Here is a 21,913-nt window from a genome sequence, read left to right as displayed (position 1 = left end):
TGTAGGCTAAACTTAGTGGATAGTTTTAACCCTGATAAACATTTCTGTTGTTTTTGGTAATTATACTGCCTAATGAATTGACCAGGACGGCACGGTGGCGCAGTGGTTAGCACGGTCGCCTCACAGCAAGAAGGTCCTGGGTTCAAACCCCAGGGTTGTCCAACCTTGGGGGTCATCCCAGGTCATCCTCTGTGTGGAGTTTGTATGTTTTCCCCGTGTCTACGTGGGTTTCTTCTGGGTGCTCTGGTTTCCTCCCGCAGTCCAAAGACATGTAGGTCGGGTAAATCAGCCACACTAAATTGTCCCTAGGTGTGAATGTGTCGGCCCTGTGATGGCCTGGCGGCCTGTCCAGGGTGTCTCCCCGCCTGCCACCCATTGACTGCTGGGATAGGCTCCAGCATCCCCGTGACCCCAATTGGGATAAGCGGCTTGGATAATGGATAGATGGATGGATGGATGGATGGATGAATTGACCACTCATTTAGCTTTTCCCATCACCTCCTTAAATTCATCAACAGTTTGAGTGGATTACTTATTAGTCTTACATGTTGCTGTTTTTGTGCAAACTTACTCATTATTTACCTTTAATGCTACTTTTTATACATATTTGCGTATTTTATGTTAATGGAGGGCTTGTTAAAAAATGGATCATAATGTAAATTTGCTTCAGCACATGAGTATGACCAGCCATTTAAAATAATTAATTTACTATAAAACTTTACAGATTGTGGGCAACCTCTTGTATTACCGTTATATGAACCCTGCCATCGTGGCGCCGGATGCCTTTGATATCATTGAGCTGTCGGCTGGAGGTCAACTGACCATGGACCAGCGACGAAACCTGGGCTCCATTGCCAAGATGCTACAGCACGCCGCCTCCAACAAGATGTTCCTGGGAGATAACGCCCACCTCAACCCCATCAATGAATACCTCAGCACCTCCTATCAGAAGTTCAGGTCTGACTCTTTCTCTCACCCTGTTTTTCTTTTTTAGCATGGTGGTGCTTGTCTTCTCACCAAGTGGTTTTCAACTCCCGTCTCCAGCTCACCTGTTGTGCCAGGTCGAAAAATTCCCTTATTAGAAGGTTGGAATACCTGACAGAACAGATGAATGTAATGATTTACCAACAGAAAAAAAACAAAAACAGAAGTACTGTGGGATCCTAAGGACCTGAGTTAAAAATCAATGATCCAGAAATTCTGATATAAGTTGATGTTAGTGTTAATGTCTTTTTACCAAGAGGAGGCCAATAGCTGGTGTAATGTAGCTGGAAGTTAATCTAATTTAGTCTATAATGTTTTGCAGGGGTTAGTGCCATGTGTGCACACTTCTTTTCTCCCTCAAGTTTACCATATTTTAGCATCCAGAAGCTCGGGACAAGGTTATATACATACCTCACTTTCTCTAGTGTTTGTCCCCTTTAGTTTGCCATATCATATTTTCCTTTCTTAGTCTTTTTCTTCACCCCATCTCATTCATGCTTTTCTTCCTTTTCAGGCGTTTCTTTCTTGCAGCATGCGATGTTCCCTCTCTGGAAGACAAATTTAACGTGGACCAGTACTCTGACCTGGTCACACTCACAAAACCTGTAATCTACATTTCCATAGGAGAGATCATCAACACTCACACAGTAAGTTTGGATTGTGTCCTAGCCTTCTGCTTACACACATTGGCACACACATACAAATTCATGCAAATACGCACAAGACCACATGACAACAAAGTTATTTTTGCCGTTTCCTATTCTGCATCTATGTAGATGTGAAAAGAGTATTTGTTTGTTTGTTTTTTACTGCATTTGCTTTTCTGGAACATATTTCTCCAGGGAGAAATTGTTCAATTCGGGATGTATTTATATTTGAAGTTTTACGCTTCTAAGACCAATGGTCCTGCCTGTTGTTCCCCTATTAGTTGCTATTGGACCATCAGGATGCCATAGCACCAGAGCACAATGACCCCATCCATGAATTACTTGAGGATCTAGGAGAAGTGCCCACTGTGGAGGCCCTCATCGGTAAGTGGAGTGCAGCACAGAGAGGCTATTTTGTCAGTGATTTTGCATTCAAACCAAAACTAATCTTGTTTCCATTCATAGGATGAGTGAATTTTAAGCAGAATTTTTGTATCAATGAAAAAGAATGTAATTATAAATCAAATGAACGGACGTCCGCGTGGTGTGGCAGTCTGTTCCATTGCCTACCAACACGGCAATCACCGGTTCGAATCCGCGTGTTACCTACGGCTTGGTCGGGTGTCCCTACAGACACAATTAGCCGTGTCTGCGGGTGGGGAGCCAGAAGTGGGTATATGTCCTGGTTGCTGTACTCGCGCCTCCTCTGGTCAGTCAGGGCGCCTGTTCAGGGGGAAGGGGGAACTGGGGGGAAAGCGTGATCCTCCCATACCCTACGTCTCCCTGATGAAACTCATCACTGTCAGGTGAAAAGAAGTGGCTGGCAACTCCACATGTATCGGAGGAGATATGTGGTAGTCTGCAGCCCTCCCCAGATCGGCAGAAGAGGTGGAGCAGAGATCAAGACAGCTCGGAAGAGTGGGGAGAAAAAAAAAGGGGGGGGAATACACACAAAAAAAAATCGATTGTATTTTCATGGGCTGGTTTCAAGTGATTGTAAACATTCTTTGTTGAAGATCTATTACTACTTTCATCCATTTCCATCTCTTCCTGTCCTCTGCATCTTCCTCTGTCACACCAGCCACCTGCATGTCCTCTCTCACTACATCCATAAACCTCCTCTTTGACCTTCCTCTTTTCCTCTTCCCTAGAAGCTCTATATTCAGCATACTTCTCCCAATATATCCAGCATCTCTCCTCCACACATGTCCAAGCCACCTCAATCTTGCCTCTCTTGCTTTGTCTGCAAACCATCCACCTAGAGCTGTCCCGAAGATGAAATCATCAAAACATTCAAATGAAAAAACATAGAGAATGATTGAAAAAGAATAACTTTCCATCAGAAGAATAAGAAAAATCCTGTTTCCATCATTATTTATTGCGCAATCTTTTTGTTGGTGAGGTAACTCCTCTACCAGCAAGCATAAAACTTTTTCGTGATATTCGAGTTATTTTGATATTTTGGTGTTTCCATTTAGCTTTTCTTATTTACATCGTCACATTCTGCATAAAAGATAACTACTGACACCTCTGATTGGAATTATTTGAGGATCAGGATGGATCCCTTTGTGTATTCTCTGACACTCAATTCTACTTAAGAGGGTCGCATTATGTCCCCTCTGTTTAGTAGGTGAACATCACACCAGTCGAAAGCCTTGTATGCAGACTTTGTTGACAATCACTAAAACTTTGAAGACTTGAAACTAAAAGTGGATGCAGAGAGCAATATTGGATATAGATCACTTACATGGTATGAGTTCATCCTTTGGCAGGACAAAATGGCTTTAAGTGAATTTTCTCTCTCTCTCTCTCTCTCTCTCTCTCTCTCTCAGGTGAAAATCCCCTCCCCCCTGATGATCCCAACAAGGAGCAAATGGGGAAGACGGAGGTGTCCCTCACGCTCACCAACAAATTTGATGTCCCTGGTGAAGCCAATGCTGAAATGGATGCCCGGACCCTCCTGCTCAAGTAAATAAAGGAGCCCCTGTCATCTTTAAACAGAACATAAAACAATAATTTGTTCACAGAACTCAAGAATTACATGTACAAATCAAGCAGTTACATCGATATCCTCCTTCCTCTCCTACATGTGCCTCTTTTCAGCACCAAAAGGCTAATAGTGGATGTGATCCGGTTCCAGCCTGGTGAGACCCTGACTGAGATCCTGGAGTCTATGGCAAGCCCAGAGCAGGTTGGTGCTGCTGGTAGTGGTGGAGGAATTAACAACAACAAACCTTTTTTATATAGCACATTTCATACATAGGCAACACAATGTGCTTTACATAAAGTTAAAATACTATTGAAAAACTCATAAAGGCGCAAATGTAGAAAATAAATGCACATCAACAGTTGTTAGTGCAGCTATACAGGAATTGGAGCAGAATATACAAAACACACACACACACACACACACACACACACACACACACACACACACACACACACACACACACACTAAGAACTTAGCTGTAGGCTGTTGTGAAAAGTAAGGTTTTTAACCTGCTTATAAAAGTGTCTAGTGTGGGGGCCTCTCTCAGGTCCTCAGGCAGGATGTTCCATCTACTTGGGGCGTAAATACAAAAGGCAGCTTCCCCTGCCTTAGAGTTAGTACAAAGAATGGTTAAAAGACCACTGCCTTTGGACCTGAGAGTTCTTGCTGGTTTATATCTAATCCACTCTGTGCATAAATGTAGTCCACTGACTTCCAGTTTCTGCTGCAGCGGTCATACCAGTTTCCTGTTTTGTTGGCTTGTGCTATTGACAGTAGCATATTTTTTGCGATACCTGTACATATCAAATTGATATGTACAACTTGAAACTTTTCACCCATTTGCTGCAGGTGAAAGTTTGTTGACAATTCTGTGCATGTCGTTGACATTTATCCATGGTAAATCTTGCAGGCATCGCGAAAAATATGCCATTGTTGATAGCACACACCAACAAACAGCAAACTGGTATGACCACTGCAGTAGAAACCGGAAGTCAGTGGACTACAGCTGTGCACAGAGCTGATTAGCATGTCTTTTATATAGTGAAGTGCAAGGCCATTTAGAGCTTTGTATACAAGGGGCAGAATTTTAAAATGTATTCTAGTTTTGATGCGGAGCCAATGCAGAGATCTAAGAACAGGTGCAATGTGTTCATAATTTTTAGTTCCAGTGGGAACACATGCTGCCGCATTTTGAATTAACTGTAGCTGAGGACACATCTGATTTGGGAGGCTGGTGAATAGACCATTACAGTAGTCCTGTCTACAAATGCATGGATTAATTTCTCACAGTCGGATTTCGATAGAAAGCCCCTTAGTTTTGAAATGTTTTTAAGATGGCAGAAGGCTGATCTTGTGAGATGATTAATATGGCTCTTAAAATTTAGATCGCCGTCTATGATTGCACCCAGATTTCTAGTTTCGCTTTTGCACTGGAGAGACAGACAGCCGAGATGAGCTGCAATTCTCTGTCTCTGAGTCTTTGCACCAAAAATTAGTATTTCTGTCTTGTCTTGGTTCAATTGTAGAACGCTCTCTGACATCCATAGTTTAATATCATCAGTACACTGAGTTAGGGAATGAATGGGACCTAGATCATCAGGAGGCAGGGATATGTACAGTTGTGAATCATCTGCATAATTAGGTTAATTCACTTCGCGTTTCTGTATAACATGTGCGAGTTAAGAAGAGGTCTTGAAGGCCTTTCATGTTATTTTCATAGTTATTTGTTCATAGTTTTTTTCTACTTTGAAATGTCGTATTCATGTATTTGTGTCTTTGATGAGAATCCCACCAAGTCGAATTCCCAGTATGTACAAACTCTCTCTCAAACAACTCTCTATAATCTGATGAGAATCCCACCAAGTCGAATTCCCAGTATGTACAAACTCTCTCTCAAACAACTCTCTATAATCTGAACTTGGTGACTCATTCCTTGGCTGCCAGAACTCACAATTATAGGATGAGTTGCCTGAAATGTAAATAAGAAATGGCTTAAATACTTTAGTGTATCCTAAAAAAGGACAATATTTCTGATGAACTCTATTATAACCCAAAATGCTACAAACCACCACATTTTTTGGGAGACAGGAAGTAGAGTATCAGCGTGCGATGCAGAGGAGGGCGATCCGGGATGCTAAGACTCCAGAGAAGATGAAGCAGTCTAAACCTGTGGTGGATGACAGTCTGACACTGCAGGGGAAGAAAGACAAGATCCTCAGTAACCTGCAGAGACTAGCAGAGCTGGGAAAGGTCCAGCCTGAGAACCGCTACCAAGACCTCATCAATGACATAGCAAAGGTAAAATATTATCAATAAATGTCCACTTTGTTTCAAAGGAGCTATATGTAATTCTACCTGAATCATGACCTCTGTTGTTCAGCTTTGTTAACCATGACAAATCAGACATCCGGGTAGCGTAGTGGTCTATTCCGTTGCCTATCAACACATGGATCTTTGGTTCCCCGTGTTACCTCTGGCTTGGTCGGGCGTCTCTGCAGACACAATTGGCTGTGTCTGTGGGAGGGAAGCCGGATGTGGGTATGTGTCCTGGTCGCTGCACTAGCGCCTCCTCTGGTCGGTCGGGGCACCTGTTCAGGGGGGAGGGGAACTGGGGGGTATAGCGTGATCCTCCCACGTGCTATGTCCCCCTGGCGAAATGCCTCACTGTCAGGTGAAAAGAAGCAGCTGGCGATTCCACATGTATCGGAGGAGGCATGTGGTAGTCTGCAACCCTCCCCGGGTTGGCAGAGGGGGTGGAGCAACGACTGGGATGGCTCGGAAGAGTGGGGTAGATGCAGATGCAATTGGGAAGAAAAAAAGGGAGGGGGAAAAAAAAACATGACAAATCAAGAAAAGCAAGAGAAAACTAATTCAAACAAAATGGTATGGAATACACAGTGTTTGCTGGCATCATATCCAAACGCCTTTTTAGACATCAGTTTTCTGCAATCGCTTCATGGTTCACAAAGGACTGCGAATCAGGTATTTGTGGGATGAGACAAAAAAACAACACAACTCAAACTCAAAAAGCTCAGTTTTCCCAGTTTCGATGTTTTTTGGGAGTGAGGGGTGGTGTGAGTCATTTGATTCATTCAGTACCATTCAACAAGCCCTGTAAATACATATCAATTATCATGCAGCAAGAAAGCAGAATATCTCACATTGAACCATTTATCAAAATGTGTGTGTGTGTGTGTGTGTGTGTGTGTGTGTGTGTGTGTGTGTGTGTGTGTGTGCATTTGCCTTGCAGGACATCAGAAATCAGCGACGGTATCGTCAGCGCAGGAAAGCAGAGCTGGTGAAGCTGCAGCAGACCAACTCTGCTCTCAACTCCAAGACCAACTTTTATAATGTGCAGATTGATTACTACAATCAGTACATCAAGACATGCATGGACAACCTGGCCAGCAAGGGCAAGTACGTGGATTTTAGTCTGAGAATACATCATGCTTCTAACTTGTGGATCTCTCTAAACAGACTTCTTTATTTCTGTAATTTAAAATCCCTCCAATATAACTGACTTGGTTTAAGACATATCATTTACACAAGAGATGGTGTTGATGGTTGTGGAGCAGGTGGAGCCATCTCCTGTAATATAATTCTCAAGAGCTCCAGAGGGACTGCAGGCTGTGGGTTTTGTTGGTCAGGTTTGAATGAATCTGACTGGAAAAACAAACAATTTGCTCAGTCAACTTTCTCTAGATGATTATCAGATTACAGCTACAATCTTGAAAATTTACATTAAAACAAATGTCTTTTTAATACTTTATATTGCTGGTGTATTGAAAACAACAGCTAATCCACAAATGCCCATATCATGAACATGTGTGTAGATTCTCATTTTAATGGTTAATGGCACATAGGACTTTCCCAGAAAAATATATTTGGCACCTACCGTTTTACATCTTCCCCATAGCAGCCAAATGCTGATGGAAAAAGGCAGGTAGTGGCGACTTGTTTGGTGGTGGGGAAGGTACAGACATAACAGCACTAGCAAATCTTTTAAATCTTGAATTAATGTCTGGAATTTGGAGTTCTTGAACATCAACAGTTAGTTAGTAATACCATAGATGTCCCTAAGGTAGATGTGTATTCTCCAATTTGGAATTGATGGGACTACCATTTCCACCACCCCGATTGAGTGTTTGGTGTGTGTGACTGCATCATCTTTCTCTCCCCTCAGGTTGTCAAAGAAACCAGGTGACAACAAGGCCAAGAAGAGTAAGCAGGTGTCACAGAAATACACGGCTGCCCGACTCCATGAGAAGGGTGTGCTGATCGAAATAGAGGACCTGCAGACCAACCAGTGAGTGTAGCAATCAATCAGACTTCATTTACATAGCAACATTTTGTACAAAATTACAATGAAATGAGCTATCTACACAAAACTATCAGTGAGATTCCCCTTTAACATAATATATAGGCTATGTTTGGCAACTCGTATGCCAATAAGTTGTAGCTTTGGTCTGTCAGGGCTTCTGTTCACCACCCTGAAGACCTTTACTTCTGTCACAGAATAGAGTCTGTGTGCACCTGCTCACAGAGAACAGGCTCCACTGTTCAATAAAAATATACTGGGTTAATATACTGGTAAGCATCAGTCCCATGCCCTGCAGCCATGGGTATACTTGCAGTTGAAAATATGCCAAGTTAGCTGCCCCTGGGACTAAGAACAGATATATTTATGATAAACTTTAATAATTTCCACAAGGGAACTGAAGTGTGTGGCAGCATGCAGACATAAATGCAGACACATTTGGCCGGCAGCCATACCAACATGTACCCTGGCTCTGCCAAATGACAGAAGCTAAGCAGGTATGGGCTTGGCTAGTACTTGGATGGGAGACCCCCCGGGAAAACTGAGTCGTTGCCGGAAGTGGTTTTGGTGGGCCAGTAGGGGGCAGTCTTCCCCCGGTCCTAATAAAAACAACAAATATCAATGCCCCAGTGCAGTGATGGGGACACTGTGCTGTAGGAGATGCCGTCCTTCGGATGAGACCTTAAACCGAGGTCCTGACTCACTGTGGTCATTAAAGAATCCCATGGCACTTATCACAAAGAGTGAGGGGTTCCCCGGTGTCCTGGCAAAATTCCCAACCTGGCTCTCTCCATCTGGTCATCTAATCATCCCCCCATGTAATTGACTCAATCATTGTGCTGCTAACTCTCAAACGAGCCCCGCAGCTGAGGCGAGGATGAACAGGACGTCACTCAATGGTCGAAAATTTCTTTATTTTTAACCAACAGGTTACGAACCTTGAAAAAGAAAACACACAAAATACAAACATACATCATTCAAGTACCCTCAACTCAAAGCTAACACACAATATAACTCACTCACTCTTGCAATCACTCACCAGTCCGTCCTCGTCCCGTCATACTAAAGAGTCCCCGCTCTGAAGCTGTATTAACTTTCTTGACGTCACCCCCAGAACGTAAATCAGCCAATCACAGCAACTCTCTAACTGAGACCCCGGATGCACGCATTTCTCGCCAATAGAATTTCGCAATAAAAGTCCTTATCAAGCACACAGAAATCACATACAATCGGAACTGGAATAAATCTCATTATTATTATCAATACTCAGATTCACTTATGTAACTAACAATTCAAACAATGTTACAATTTAACTACATGTAAACGAAATAACTTTCACAAGTTTGTACTTAAACTAAACAAAAATCTCTGACTAAACACAACTCAAATCCAACCACCCCATAGAAAGTAACACACCTCCCACTTGGTCTACTGAACTCTAGACCTAAGGAGACCACACTAATAATCACCGCTTTCTCTTTGGTGCTCTTTAATTTCTTCTTTAAGTCTTTAACGACCCCGGAGCCAGGTCCCCCCGAAGAGGCACGGCCAGCATCACAGGGTCGCTCGCTGCCAGCAGGGTGCTTATCCATGCTCCATACGAAACCAGCGGCACTCCTGTCTCTCCTGTGGTCTGGACCCTTCCATAGCACAACAGTAGTCCTGACATCTCTTCTCTGACGACTACAAGCCTGTTCAATGTAGACTCAGGGAAAGCTACCCCCTCTTGGGCTGCCAAGCATAGGTCCCAAAAGGCAGCTCTGACCTCCCCCACATCGATAACTGGCTTGCCCACCTTCCCCCTCGAGTGCTTAGCCTCCCACTCTGCTCTCTCCATGGCTCTCCCGCGAATCATCCGTCTCTTAACAGCTCGGCGAACCCAACCGATCACCCCACAGAGCTTGGCCAAGCTGCTGAACTTTTCAGGCTCAACCAGATCAACGATAGCCACGCCCCAGAGCCTCTCCTTGTTTTCAATCTCAGCGGAGGTCGACTCTTCCTCCTTCACCGTGTGCACAGGAGCCTCGTCAGTCCCATCCAGACGCCCCTGGACAGGATTTGCCGTCTTCTTCCACTGGGCTCTAGTGAAAGCCACTGTGAATGCCCTCCGCTGGAGCTTACTCACAGCCTCTCTGGTGCTGGCCGCCACCTCCGCCGCGGACTTCATGGGACACTCTTCTACTGGCCTCACTTGGAACTCAGGACCCTTTTGCCAAATGGAGCCCTCACCCAGGTCTTCTAGAGGACCTCCTCGGGTGATAAGGTCGGCGACGTTCAGATCTCCTGAGATCCACCACCAGTCAGCTACTGGCCCAGCCTTCTGAAACTCCCCGACCCTGTTCCCGAATAACGTTTGATACCCGTAACTCTCCCTCTGGATAGCTCCCAGGATAGTCTGGCTGTCTACGAAGTGGAACCATCTCTCCACCTCAAGTCGAGCCTGCCTCTCCCAGAACCCTCTCAGCCTGGCAGCGAAGACGGCGCCGCAGAACTCTGCTTTGACCACGTCGCCCTTCTAGTCAAGGGGTGCCAGCTTGGCCTTTGACTCAACAAGGCGGATGTCCGCCTCTGTAGACGTCTCCCACCTCAGGTACAGAACAGCTCCGGAAGCGTCATCACTCCCATCTGAAAACGTGATGCCCCACGGCCTCCCCCTCCATCCAGGAAGAGTAAGGCTCCTTTCGAAACTGATTTGACGAAGCCGCACATACTCTTCAAAAAGCTTGATGGCATCTGCCCAGAGGTCTGTCAGAAGGGGACTGTCCCACGTGTCTTTCTTGGAGTCTCCTCCCCCAGTCTCCTGGAAGGCTCTCCTTACCAAGATGGCCCCTCTCTCTTTGGCCGGGGTAGCTACACCAACAGGGTCGTAGAGCCCTGCTACCTGGCTTAGGAGCTCCCGTCTGGTCTGAGGGTTTAGCGTTTTCTCCTTGATCTCCTTCTCTGAGAGGTCGACCCCCGTCCTCATCTTCTGCTTTCTTTTGGAGAAGTTGATTGAAACCATCAGGAAGAGTCTGTCGCTGTCCACGTAGTATCCGACACCAAGAGCCTTGTTGTCTTTCTGCCCTAGCTGGTTGGGCAACACCAGGGTTCCGGACTCTAGACTTGGGCTTTTAACAGCTTGCCCAACCTGACTACCCTCGCACCTCCCACTTTGACCGGACCGAACCCACGGTTTGAGCGAGAAGCCTCCGGCCCAGAGTATCTCCTCCACTCCTCTTGTGATCTTGTCCAGCTTCCCTGGGTCATTGTGGGACGTGAAGATGTCGTCCACATAGCTTTCCTCTTCAAGCACTCTTCTCTCGTCGCTCATGTGAGAGAACCTGGGCAGTCTCGCGGTTTCCCTCATGGCCAACTGCGCTATGCATCCCGCTGGCCTGTCTCCAATATTGACCCGAGTGATAGTGAAGTCTCTGATCTCTTCCTCGAGTGAGTCCCTCCAGAGGAACTGATGAAGGTGAACCTCTCTTTCGTTCAGCCACACAGAATTGTACATCTTCTTGATGTCTCCTATGGCCGCATGCTTTCCTGCTCTGAACCTGAGCAGAACCGCCCGGATTGGGTTTAGCACATCCGGACCCTTCAGCAGGATGTTGTTCATGCTCGTCCCTTTGAACTCTTGGCTACTGTTCCAGACGAGCCGCACTGGCGTGGTGACAGAGTGAGGGTTCGGTGCGATTAGGTGACTTACGTACCAAACTGGCCCTCTCCAACTGTTGATTGTGTCCTTCTTTAACTCAATGGCTGCTCCTCTTTCCACCATCTCGTGTACTTGGGCTACGTAAGCAGCTCTCCACAATGGGTCCTTCATGAGGCGCTTTTCGGTTCTCAAGAATGTCGCTTCCACCACTTTCCTGTTATTTGGAAGTGAAGCCGGGTCTTCAGTCCAGGGGTATCCCCCGTTCCAGTGCGGCGAGTCACTGTGGTCGTCAGTAGCCACATAGGTCAGGCCTTCCTTGATCTTTTCTTGTTCCTTCCCTTCAGCTAGAGTCATTTCCTTCCCCCCTGGCTGGCATTTCCCGCACCGGCATCCTCCGCACTTCGGCTCACAGGCAGCTCCGATGCTGTCCCATTTCCACCACTCAAGAACTTCCTTGCTGGTTGTGGCCATGTTCCTGATCTCCTCACCACTCTCTTGCTCCAGGCCCAGCGTTTCCTCTCTGGAGCTATTTGGCTCTCTGGAAATCTCTTCGACCTTGATCACTTTTGCTCTCATTGAGCGTGCAAAATGTGTCTTTGAGTTGTGAATGGATACCTTCACCTCTTCGAACAGATCAGGGTGCGCTCCCCCCACAGTCTTGCCCAGTGGGCCGTCCCACAACACCAGGTCTCCCACTGTCTTCATCCGCTGCGGAGCAAGCCTACCCTCTCGGTGGCTGATTAAGAGTTCGATTTTCTTTGGCCTGACCAGTTCCTCTGTCTTGACCTCCGGGAAGAACTTCTTGAGCTGCCGCGGGCTAACGACATGGTCTGCTTGTGCGATCTCGTCCAGTCCATAACAGACGATCTGGTGGGGACTCCACTCATTCTCTGAAGTCCACATTCTGACTTTGAGCAAGTACCTTTTTGTCTGGACTCTTATTCCACCAACTCCATGCACGACCAGCATTACCTTCTCTCCTTTCAGTCGGAGTCTGTTGGCGGCTTGGTGGTTAATGAAATTAGTGTCAGACGCAAGGTCCATCAGGGTCCCAATAGTTTGTCCTCCATTGGTTGTGACCTCCATGATCATCATAAGCACTGGATGCTCTGTCAAACCCCTTTCTTCAAGGAGACCATCACCGTTTGTGCTCGCTCTCATTGACGCTGTTGTCTTGTTGGTAAATGCCCTTATTACCCTTTTCCGCTACTTCAGGGGAGACATCAGCTAGGGCCTTCTCTTGTTCTTTTGAGAGCCTTCCTGCCTTTGTGTCTCTCTTTCCCCTTTCTTGCTCTTCCCTCTTTTTCTCATCACTTTTGTGCCCTCCTTCCACGGAGTACAAGCGGTAGTGGTGGTCTGAGCCGTCTCTTTTCTGGCAGCACTTCTTCTTGCAGAGGAACCTGTTACTACATTTTCCATCCGCACCATGGGATGCCAAGCATCTCCTGCAGGCTCCATTCCTTTCGATGACGTCTTTCTTTTCGGCTAGGCTGAGCCCTTTGAACTTCTCGCAGAAGAAGATCCTGCCTCTGTGTTTCTCATCTCCACACACGCTGCACTCCTCTTTTGCCAAATTCCTTCCTGTGGCCCTTGTGAACGCCCTCCTTTCCGGTTTGCTCGATTTCTCAGGCTCTTCTGACACTCTTAACTGCTCCAGCCTTTCTAAAACTGCTTCTTGCTCCTTTAGGAACTTTAAGAGAGCATTAAAGTGACCATCAGCGGTGACACCGTTCTCGGGTTTGGTTTTGAATTTGAGCCAGTCCATCTTCACACTGTCAGGTAGTTTACTTTCTATAGTTTCCATTGCCAGCGGATTCTTTATGGCATCAGTATTTCTGAGATCCGTCAGATAGGTCAGGGCCTTCTCCACAGCTTGAATCAGATCAATTGTCTTTCTTGGTTGGTTTCCTTTCACCGGTGGAAACTTCTCCAACTCCCTGATTATCTGAATCACGATGGTAGTCTTGTTCCCAAACCGGTTCTCCAGGACCCTGAACATTTCTCCTGCAGTATCGTAGCTCGAAAGTCTGAGTTCTTTGGCGATTTTTTTCTTCCATGCTGTCTAGGAGCTGGAATTTTTTCACTTCCGGTGATTCTGACGGATCTCCCTGCCTCTGCAGACTTTCCCAGTCTCTTCGCCATCGGTGGAAGTCTCTCATGCAACCGCTGAACGTCGGTAGTCTTGTTGGTTGGAGGCGCACTCTCGGTTTGGCTGCTGCTTGCGCGCCTCCCGCTCCCAGGCTTGCCATACTGGCGCTATGTGCTTCCTCCCATGCTTTCCGCTGAGCCTTAGCTAGCTCAGCACGCTCTTCTTCGGCAGCTCCTGCCATCCTTTGCTGAGCTTCAGCAGCCTTTTTCCTGGCCTCCGCAGCCCTCTCCTCAGACTCGGCGCTAACTTCGGCAGCCTTTAGCCTGGCCTCAGCGGCTCTCTTCTCAGTCTTGGCGATCTCATCGGCCTCCTTTTTCCTGGCCCTGCCGAATTCTGCCAACCACCTGATCCAGAGCTCGTTTCTCTTGTCCTCCGGCACCTGAAGCCGCTTACTCATGTCGCGCGTAACACCTTCAGGGATCCACTCTTCCCAGACAGCCAGCAGATTTTCTGCCTTGGCAATGAGACCTTCCAAGAGTGCGTTTTGCTCCTTACCGTTGCTGTAGGTTACTCCTTTCAGGCTGACTCCTTCAGTGCTTTCATAGCTTCTTTCTGCCCGTCCAATGGCAGATATTAGCTCGGTCTCAAACAAGCCCCGCAGCTGAGGCGAGGATGAACAGGACGTCACTCAATGGTTGAAAATTTCTTTATTTTTAACCAACAGGTTACGAACCTTGAAAAAGAAAACACACAAAATACAAACATACATCATTCAAGTACCCTCAACTCAAAGCTAACACACAATATAACTCACTCACTCTTGCAATCACTCACCAGTCCGTCCTCGTCCCGTCATATTAAAGAGTCCCCGCTCTGAAGCTGTATTAACTTTCTTGACGTCACCCCCAGAACGTAAATCAGCCAATCACAGCAGCTCCCTAACTGAGACCCCGGATGCACGCATTTCTCGCCAATAGAATTTCGCAATAAAAGTCCTTATCAATCACACAGAAATCACATACAATCGGAACTGGAATAAATCTCATTATTATTATCAATACTCAGATTCACTTATGTAACTAACAATTCAAACAATGTTACAATTTAACTACATGTAAATGAAATAACTTTCACAAGTTTGTACTTAAACTAAACAAAAATCTCTGACTAAACACAACTCAAATCCAACCACCCCATAGAAAGTAACACAATCATTCCTCCCTTTCCACCTCAAGCTGATGTGTGGTGAGTGTTCTGGCGCAAAGTGGCTGCCACGCATCACCCAGGTGGGTGCTACACATTGGTGGTGGTCGAACTGAGTTACCCCATTCAATGTGAAGCGCTTTGGGTGTCTTGAAACGTGCTATATAAATGTAAGTTTATTATTATTGTTATAAACAGTACTAAAATGACAAAACACAGCAAAAGTGGTGAGAAAAAGACCATTACAAACACTGTACAAGCTGTAAATAGTATACGGAGAAAGCAATAATGTATAGCAATAAGTGTGGTTAACCATTACCATTGTTATCCACACATCTATCTAGGCTTATCTATTCCCTGGTATCTGTAGTAGTGTTCTCTATGAGAACTGTGCTGCATAGTGCGATTTCTACCAGGGCCCTCTAGACCTGTTGAGTTTCATCCAGATTGAACCGTCAGCCATCAGATGTCAGGTTTATCTCTCTGTAAATATTGTATTATCTCACTGATGTGGGGGTATATATTTGTACTGTGGTACTGAGGACAGTTAAAGACTGTAGATTGTAAGTTAATTGACCACGAGACTTTTAGCACTACTGTAATTAATCAAGTCTTCTCATTTCTGATGGGAAAATCAATTTTATGCGTTTAATGCCCTCACTTTTCTTTTCTGTTCTTTCTCATCAGGTTCAAGAATGTTATCTTTGAGATCTCGCCATCAGAGACCGTCGGAGTATTTGATGTGAAGGCCAAGGTCATGGGTGTACACTTGGAGACATTACAATTAGAATATCAGGTATTGCATTTTTTCAAGAACTAATCTCTGCTCTCCACACCAAATTGTAAATTTAAACTGAATCTATGTATTTACCAATACACAGTATGGTGCCATACTCCAGAGTGACCTTTCACACTTATGTAAAACCAATTCACACGACATGCTAATGCACCTGTATTATTCCATGTCCTGGCCCAGTGTACTAGGTATTTATTAGTTACTTTACAGCACAATGCTGTCATGAATCCAGTGGTCCATCTCACAGGCAGCATAGCTTGCTAAACTACCTAAACCAGCTGTTAGAGGGTTTGCAGACATATCGTTGGGGTTTTCAAGTTGGCACCTTAGTTTATCAATATCTCATTGAGTTTGGCCCACACTACATCTAAAAGGCTCAACAGTGCACTCCACTGTCCTGGAACCAGGACGATGGTTAGCTACAACAGTGATTCTGATAATTAATGTGCTTGCTTCAGCAAGAATACTGGCACCCTCCATGCATGTCTCGGGTGATGAGATTGTAACCAGAAAGGTGTTAACCTTATAAGACTACAGGTCCAAACCTAAATACGCCTAACATGCATTGAGGATGGATTGTGATCTGGTAGGGCTGCAAAATTAATTGTAAATTGGATATTGGAATTTTATGTTTCCACAATTGATAATCATGTAATTTGGCATTATTGAAGTTTTTAAATTATTTTTTCAAAGCAATTGAAATTCTGTGTGTTAAATCAAGCGCTTCCAGTACGCCCGAGTCTGACCAGTCACAACCTTTGATTGCACATTGTGCACCGATGTGACTAAAATGAAAGAAGTCTATAGTAACAAGTGGGAAAGAAAGAGAGGAGCCCTACATAGAGCAGTTTTTTTTGGGGGGGGGGGGACTAGCAAATAATAAAGTGAAAAAGAATGGATAGGCCCAATATTGTATGTTTCTTGCATGCAACAAAGTAAATTTGTGTCTTGAAACTGAGACTAATAATCACACTGCCCACAGTGTGATAACTGCAATAACTGAGGCAGTTTATTCCTCCATTTAAAAAAATTGAGAAAGCTGTGAATAACAGCACACCTTGACAAATGTTTATTATAGTGAGCATAGCCTGGCTGGCAGATGTGGTTTTTCTTGCGTAACTTTGACCAAGTAGTGTGCATGGTTATCTGCATTTGCTGGGGGGTGAATAATTACATCTCAGTGTGAATGCTGGAAACACATTTTAATAACAGATTTAAATGTAATGTAGCTAAATCATATCTAGATGCAGTCCAGATGCAAAACATATTTTATAGCCAAATGTGAAAGGGGGCCTAACCTAAGTTATCATTATTATTATTATTATTATTATTATTATTATTATTCTGTTCACTTTTTTGTTACTTATCTTGTCTTACTTTAAGGTACGAATGCCATTCAATTTTTCAGATGATCAGGATCTTTTTTTAAACGATTTGTTTCTATTCAAATTTTTGTTATATTTTTTGAGATGTAGAATTTTTTTCAAAAAAATTCCCTGTAAAAATGAAAGGTAGAGTGTAATTCCCTCAACTGAAGAATGCTGATGATGTTAAAATTCCCTCTTGGCTCATCATAGACTCACACTAAACTTGCAGTTCAGCTGAGGCGAGTCCACAAATCTTCAGAAAACTGAGCCTTTTCCAGTTATTCATTGTTTATTTTCTCTTGCCCTAGGATCTCCTCCAACTCCAGTATGAAGGCGTGGCTGTGATGAAACTCTTTGACAGGGCCACCATCAACGTCAACCTGCTCATCTTCTTGCTCAACAAGAAATTCTATGGAAAATAGAAGGAGAAGGGCGAGTGGGTCCACAGACTGATTATGAAAAAAAAAAACCCAAAACACGCAACAGCCACCGACAGATTTGCTGAAAGCTCCGCCTGTCACCATCCCACTTGTCCCCATACTCACCCCTCTGCACTTGTCTGATGTGCCAATGCAAATATTATGTGCACTATTTTTTTTTTTTTTTTAATCATGTGCAACTTCTTATGTGCTTTACTTTTCATAGAAATGTCTGTGCATGCCAGATGCAGTCTGCTGCAGTCTATTGCTTATTGTCTTCTCTGGTCCTGCAAGTCGGTCAAAGGTTTAAAACTTGTTTTATTTTTGCTTAGAATATTACACATATTTTACACATGGGTTTCAGTTCCTTGTAAAATGTATGTTTTATGTAAAGAAATTCTTAATATTTCTTTTTTACCTTTTAGTTCCGCTGCAAACCAGACTTAAGCACAGACATCTGGATTTCTTTCAGTTGTACCAAAGTGCTGTAGTACTTCACTCCGAGGTTGTATTGGCCTTATCCTAGGCTTGAGCCTCCACGTCTTTGTTTTGACTTTTGATATTTTCGTATATCTTGGCTAGGAACTTGTATCTCAGCCCAGGACCAATGCAAATGAAATCTCAAAGAACTATAAAACTCAAATGAGCCCCCCCCCCCCCTGCATATTGTGTCCCATGCTGGAAACAGCCGAATATCATATTTATAAATGTTTATGCAAAATGTTTCCTACCATTTTAGTTCAGAGAAGATCTTTTCTCAGTTTTTTGCATTTTACAGTCCACCCCATCATTCGGAGTCGGTTCATGATCTTGGTTTTTTTTGGGTTTTTTTTTTTTGTTGTTTGTTTCTGTCTTGGACTTGGTGGAAGTTGTCATGACTACGGCCCTGCTACATTCCCCATCCACCAGGGGACATCACTCCCACCTTTTACGACTGGACTTGCTCTGACACTCTGATAAGAGTAGAGAACCTCCATGCACTTGTACTTAGGGCACACAAGGATGTGCAAGTGTGCTGATTTCATTTGCTTTCTCAACTGTAAAGACAGGATTTCTTTTTTATTTTCGCGTTTGTCCTGTATAATTGAAACACAGAAGGAATTCAGACAGTTTAGTAAGCACAGTGCAAGTTCACACTATAATTCTACTATTCTAAGCCATAGGATAGGATTTACTGGAAGTCTTAAAATAAATACTGAGCATGGATTTATTTTATGTATTTTTTTTAACGGATTCAGCAGACCATGTCCCTATGTATGTCATATGTTGTCGGTCCACAATATACTATGGTAAATGTTTGGAAAGCTAAGGGCGACATGTAAGGGAGGTTATCGGCCCTTAAAACATGTGCAGTATTATGGTTAGACATGTGAGTCCAGTCACTCGACGCTATCCTTTTTGTAGAAAATATTCATTATTTCAGAGTTTGATTTATTTCAAGAAGGCTTTAAATGATATTCTACATAGATGAATTGAACAAGATGTTAATTTTTTTTTCTTGTAAAGCTCTCTTTTCAGAGATTGACAGTGTCCCCTAAAAATTCGGTTGGAGACTCTTTGTGCATTGTTTGCCCTCTACAATCCATTAAATGTATTTTAGTGTTTTAGAATAAAGCTTTATAGATGCAACGTGTATTTTCCTCCCTAATCTGAAACCTGCAAGCCAGATCGAGAAGTTTGTAAAGAAAGGATTTTCCGATTTGGTCCAAACAAGTTGGTCCAAATACGCTGCAGCATCCAGACATCAGAGTAAATTAAAAATTTGCCACACAGTACATGAGCTTTTAATGAAAAAGCATCTGCATTTACTTAACGGATATGCATTTAATGAGCGATAATAATGAAAACAACACTACATCAACAACATAATGCTGTTACTATCAATAAAAGCAAATGCGGTGCTTTATCGCCGTCTTGTGGACACCAGTGGAGTCGACGCTCGACGTTACCAGGCAGGCGGTGTTTTTCATTCAGTATGAGGATAACAAGTCGAGGTGTGTGTTGGGGGGATTCTTGACAGGCAACGGCAAATGAGTTTTGTTTTTGTTTTTTGCAGAAATTTCGCAGATAAATTGATTTATCGTCCGGGTTTTCTTTTTTTCTTCTATGCTGAGTCGTCAGGCAATATGGAGCTTGTTTGGATGTGACAAATGTTTGTTTGGCGTCCCCGTGCTGTGCGTGGATTAACTAACTGAAGACTGGCATCAGGAGCAACGCTGCACTGTCAATTTGATGGTTAATTTGTGGATTACTACCGTTTATTCCGTGTGTATTTTTTTTACCGTTGAGTTGATTAGTTAGGAGACATTTTTAAGAAGAGTTTTAAATGTAGTCTGTTTTGGTCCGGATCGGTGGACACTTGTTGAAATCCGAATTGTTGAGCAAACCTTTGCTCGCCAACTCGGTTTATTATTAAAGAGACACTGATAACAATGTTAATCACTTTATTTGACGTTAATAGTCGCTGGCCGAAGTCGCTTGTGGCCCATCTATCCCCGGCGTTTGACTAAACTGGGAACTGTTGCAGATTTGCGTTCGCCAGAATTGTCGAGATGACACCGACGACAGCTTGAAGCTAAAACTAGCTAGCCGCGGCTGTCCTCCTCTACGACAACCTGTAGCCCCGAAGCGCTACGTTAGCTAACCGCTAACGTCATGAGAATGCTAGTTAACGCCAGACTCAAACAAGTAGTTCCCCGGCGAAATGCCAACAGTAAATCCCGGTATTCCGGCACGCAAGTTTAAATAGCACGGTATTTTGCTTGCAAGTTATACGCAAGTTTTTAAGTCCGTGGACGCCATTCGCTTTTTTTCTTCTTACAACTGCGGTGTTTATCTCGCCGACTTAAGCTAGCGGGCGGCAGAGGAGAACTTCATTAAAAGGGGGGTGGGGGGCAGCTTTAGCTTTAGCCGCACGGGCGACGAACAAACCTCGTTTATTCAGATACACAACACAACTCTGCGGGGCTTCATCTCCAGGCTAATTTAGGCCGAGGCAGCTATGTGACACGTTTTGTTTCAGACCCTGATGGATTTCGACGAGACGTCACCCGAGTGCGGCAGAAAATCAGACTCTTGAGTGGACGTTTTTGTTTTCTAAAGTAGCCGAAGTTTCCAAACTGCGGCCCACAATGTCCGGATCCCCGGGCACAGGCGGCTCCAACCCGAGGAAGTTCAGCGAGAAGATCGCGCTGCACAACCAGAAGCAAGCGGAGGAGACGCGGGCCTTCGAACAGCTTATGACAGACCTGACTGTTTCCAGGGTAAGTTCTCTTTGTTGTTATTGTTGTTTTTGTCGGGTTGTCTGTAAGTTCACGTTTGCAATAGTTGTGTTTAGTGTAACTAAACACCCCCCCCCACACACACACACACGTCGTTTTCACTTGAGGACGCTCTCTTGATGGACTGCTCAATAGGAATATGTGACTGTCTGGTCCGAGATGTCATTCGGGTGAATAAAGTTTTCCTCTCGATTCATTCTCGGTAGCTGTAACTGTCGCTATTCTGCAGACTTTCCCTAAAACTTCATCAATTTGCCCGATCAAAAATTAAACTGATATGGTGGCAGTGTTTAAAACGTCGCCCCATGTGAGAATTTACATGTAGAACTTTCTCAATATTGCCAGCTCTGAAACAGGAAATGGGAGAGTGGCTGTTTGGAAATTGACGCCGCGCCAAAAAAATTGCCTGAGTCTCTTCTGTGACCAAAGCCCCATAGAAAACACATGTTTGTTTCCTGAAAACCAGATGGGGTTGTATTCTGTCGTTCACTTGTGTTTGATCAGTACCCAACTTGGAAGACGTGACTTTCATCCGGTCTCCTTGGCAACCGGACCGGAGGTTTTCTTTATGGAAGAGGAGGACTTCCATCAGGGATCTTATCTTTTATCTCCTATAGGCTTTATCATAAATATGGATGTCTCTCTACCCCCAGCCTTTTTGCACCCAAATACGACAGGCAAACTGCTTAAGAAATATTGAGTTAGCCATGATGTGCCATTACTGATCAACAGTAATGGCACATCTTCATTTTCAATGCAGAATTGAAAAAATAAGCTTCTCCGCTGCTATAATTTGCATATGTCCAAATGACTCTTAATAGACTAAAGTGTAACGCTAACTTGAAGACTGTAGAAACTGCAAAAGTTCTTGGTAAACTGTCCAAAAGCATCTTCATTCTTTCTTCTTTCACCCTGCTACAGAACCAAAACATAATACTCAGGGTTTGAGAGAGGCCAGACTGTGGTTAGAGTGTTATTGTGTGTGGATGCTGACTAGTCTCTCTGAAAAGGAGACGGTGAAACGGATAGAAATGAGTAAGGGAAGATTTAGAATGCTAATGTTTGATTTGGTTTTGTAGAGGTTCTTGTTTTCAAACCCAAAAGGACACCTGCTTAGTAGAGGGAACACACATGGATCTTAATTCTTGAGATCAGAGTGTTCCCGCAGGATCCATTTTAGAT

General features: G+C 44.3%; 2 protein-coding genes across 3 annotated transcripts in view; both read left to right on the top strand.

The window, feature by feature from the left end:
• The window catches only part of iqgap1 (IQ motif containing GTPase activating protein 1), a 63,595-nt gene extending 44,381 nt beyond the window's left edge, over positions 1 to 19,214 (top strand). For both annotated transcript variants that reach the window (XM_056279235.1, XM_056279234.1), the window contains 10 exons: positions 725 to 957; positions 1,499 to 1,631; positions 1,913 to 2,015; positions 3,464 to 3,599; positions 3,735 to 3,822; positions 5,710 to 5,919; positions 6,872 to 7,038; positions 7,805 to 7,927; positions 15,556 to 15,664; positions 17,340 to 19,214. In XM_056279235.1, coding sequence (XP_056135210.1) covers positions 725 to 957; positions 1,499 to 1,631; positions 1,913 to 2,015; positions 3,464 to 3,599; positions 3,735 to 3,822; positions 5,710 to 5,919; positions 6,872 to 7,038; positions 7,805 to 7,927; positions 15,556 to 15,664; positions 17,340 to 17,453 — 1,416 coding nt within the window. In that variant the 3' untranslated portion in view covers positions 17,454 to 19,214. The remainder of the gene's footprint in view (positions 1 to 724; positions 958 to 1,498; positions 1,632 to 1,912; positions 2,016 to 3,463; positions 3,600 to 3,734; positions 3,823 to 5,709; positions 5,920 to 6,871; positions 7,039 to 7,804; positions 7,928 to 15,555; positions 15,665 to 17,339) is intronic.
• A 230-nt stretch (positions 19,215 to 19,444) lies between these two features.
• crtc3 (CREB regulated transcription coactivator 3) overlaps positions 19,445 to 21,913 on the top strand; it is an 86,100-nt gene continuing 83,631 nt past the window's right edge. Inside the window, exon 1 of the mRNA XM_056278352.1 lies at positions 19,445 to 20,713. Coding sequence (XP_056134327.1) covers positions 20,582 to 20,713 — 132 coding nt within the window. The 5' untranslated portion in view covers positions 19,445 to 20,581. The remainder of the gene's footprint in view (positions 20,714 to 21,913) is intronic.

Source organism: Lampris incognitus, chromosome 4 (assembly GCF_029633865.1).
Source record: "Lampris incognitus isolate fLamInc1 chromosome 4, fLamInc1.hap2, whole genome shotgun sequence".
Taxonomy (NCBI): Eukaryota; Metazoa; Chordata; class Actinopteri; order Lampriformes; family Lampridae; genus Lampris; species Lampris incognitus.
Note: the sequence above shows the minus strand (reverse complement) of the source record. Positions and strands in the feature narration are given on the sequence as shown.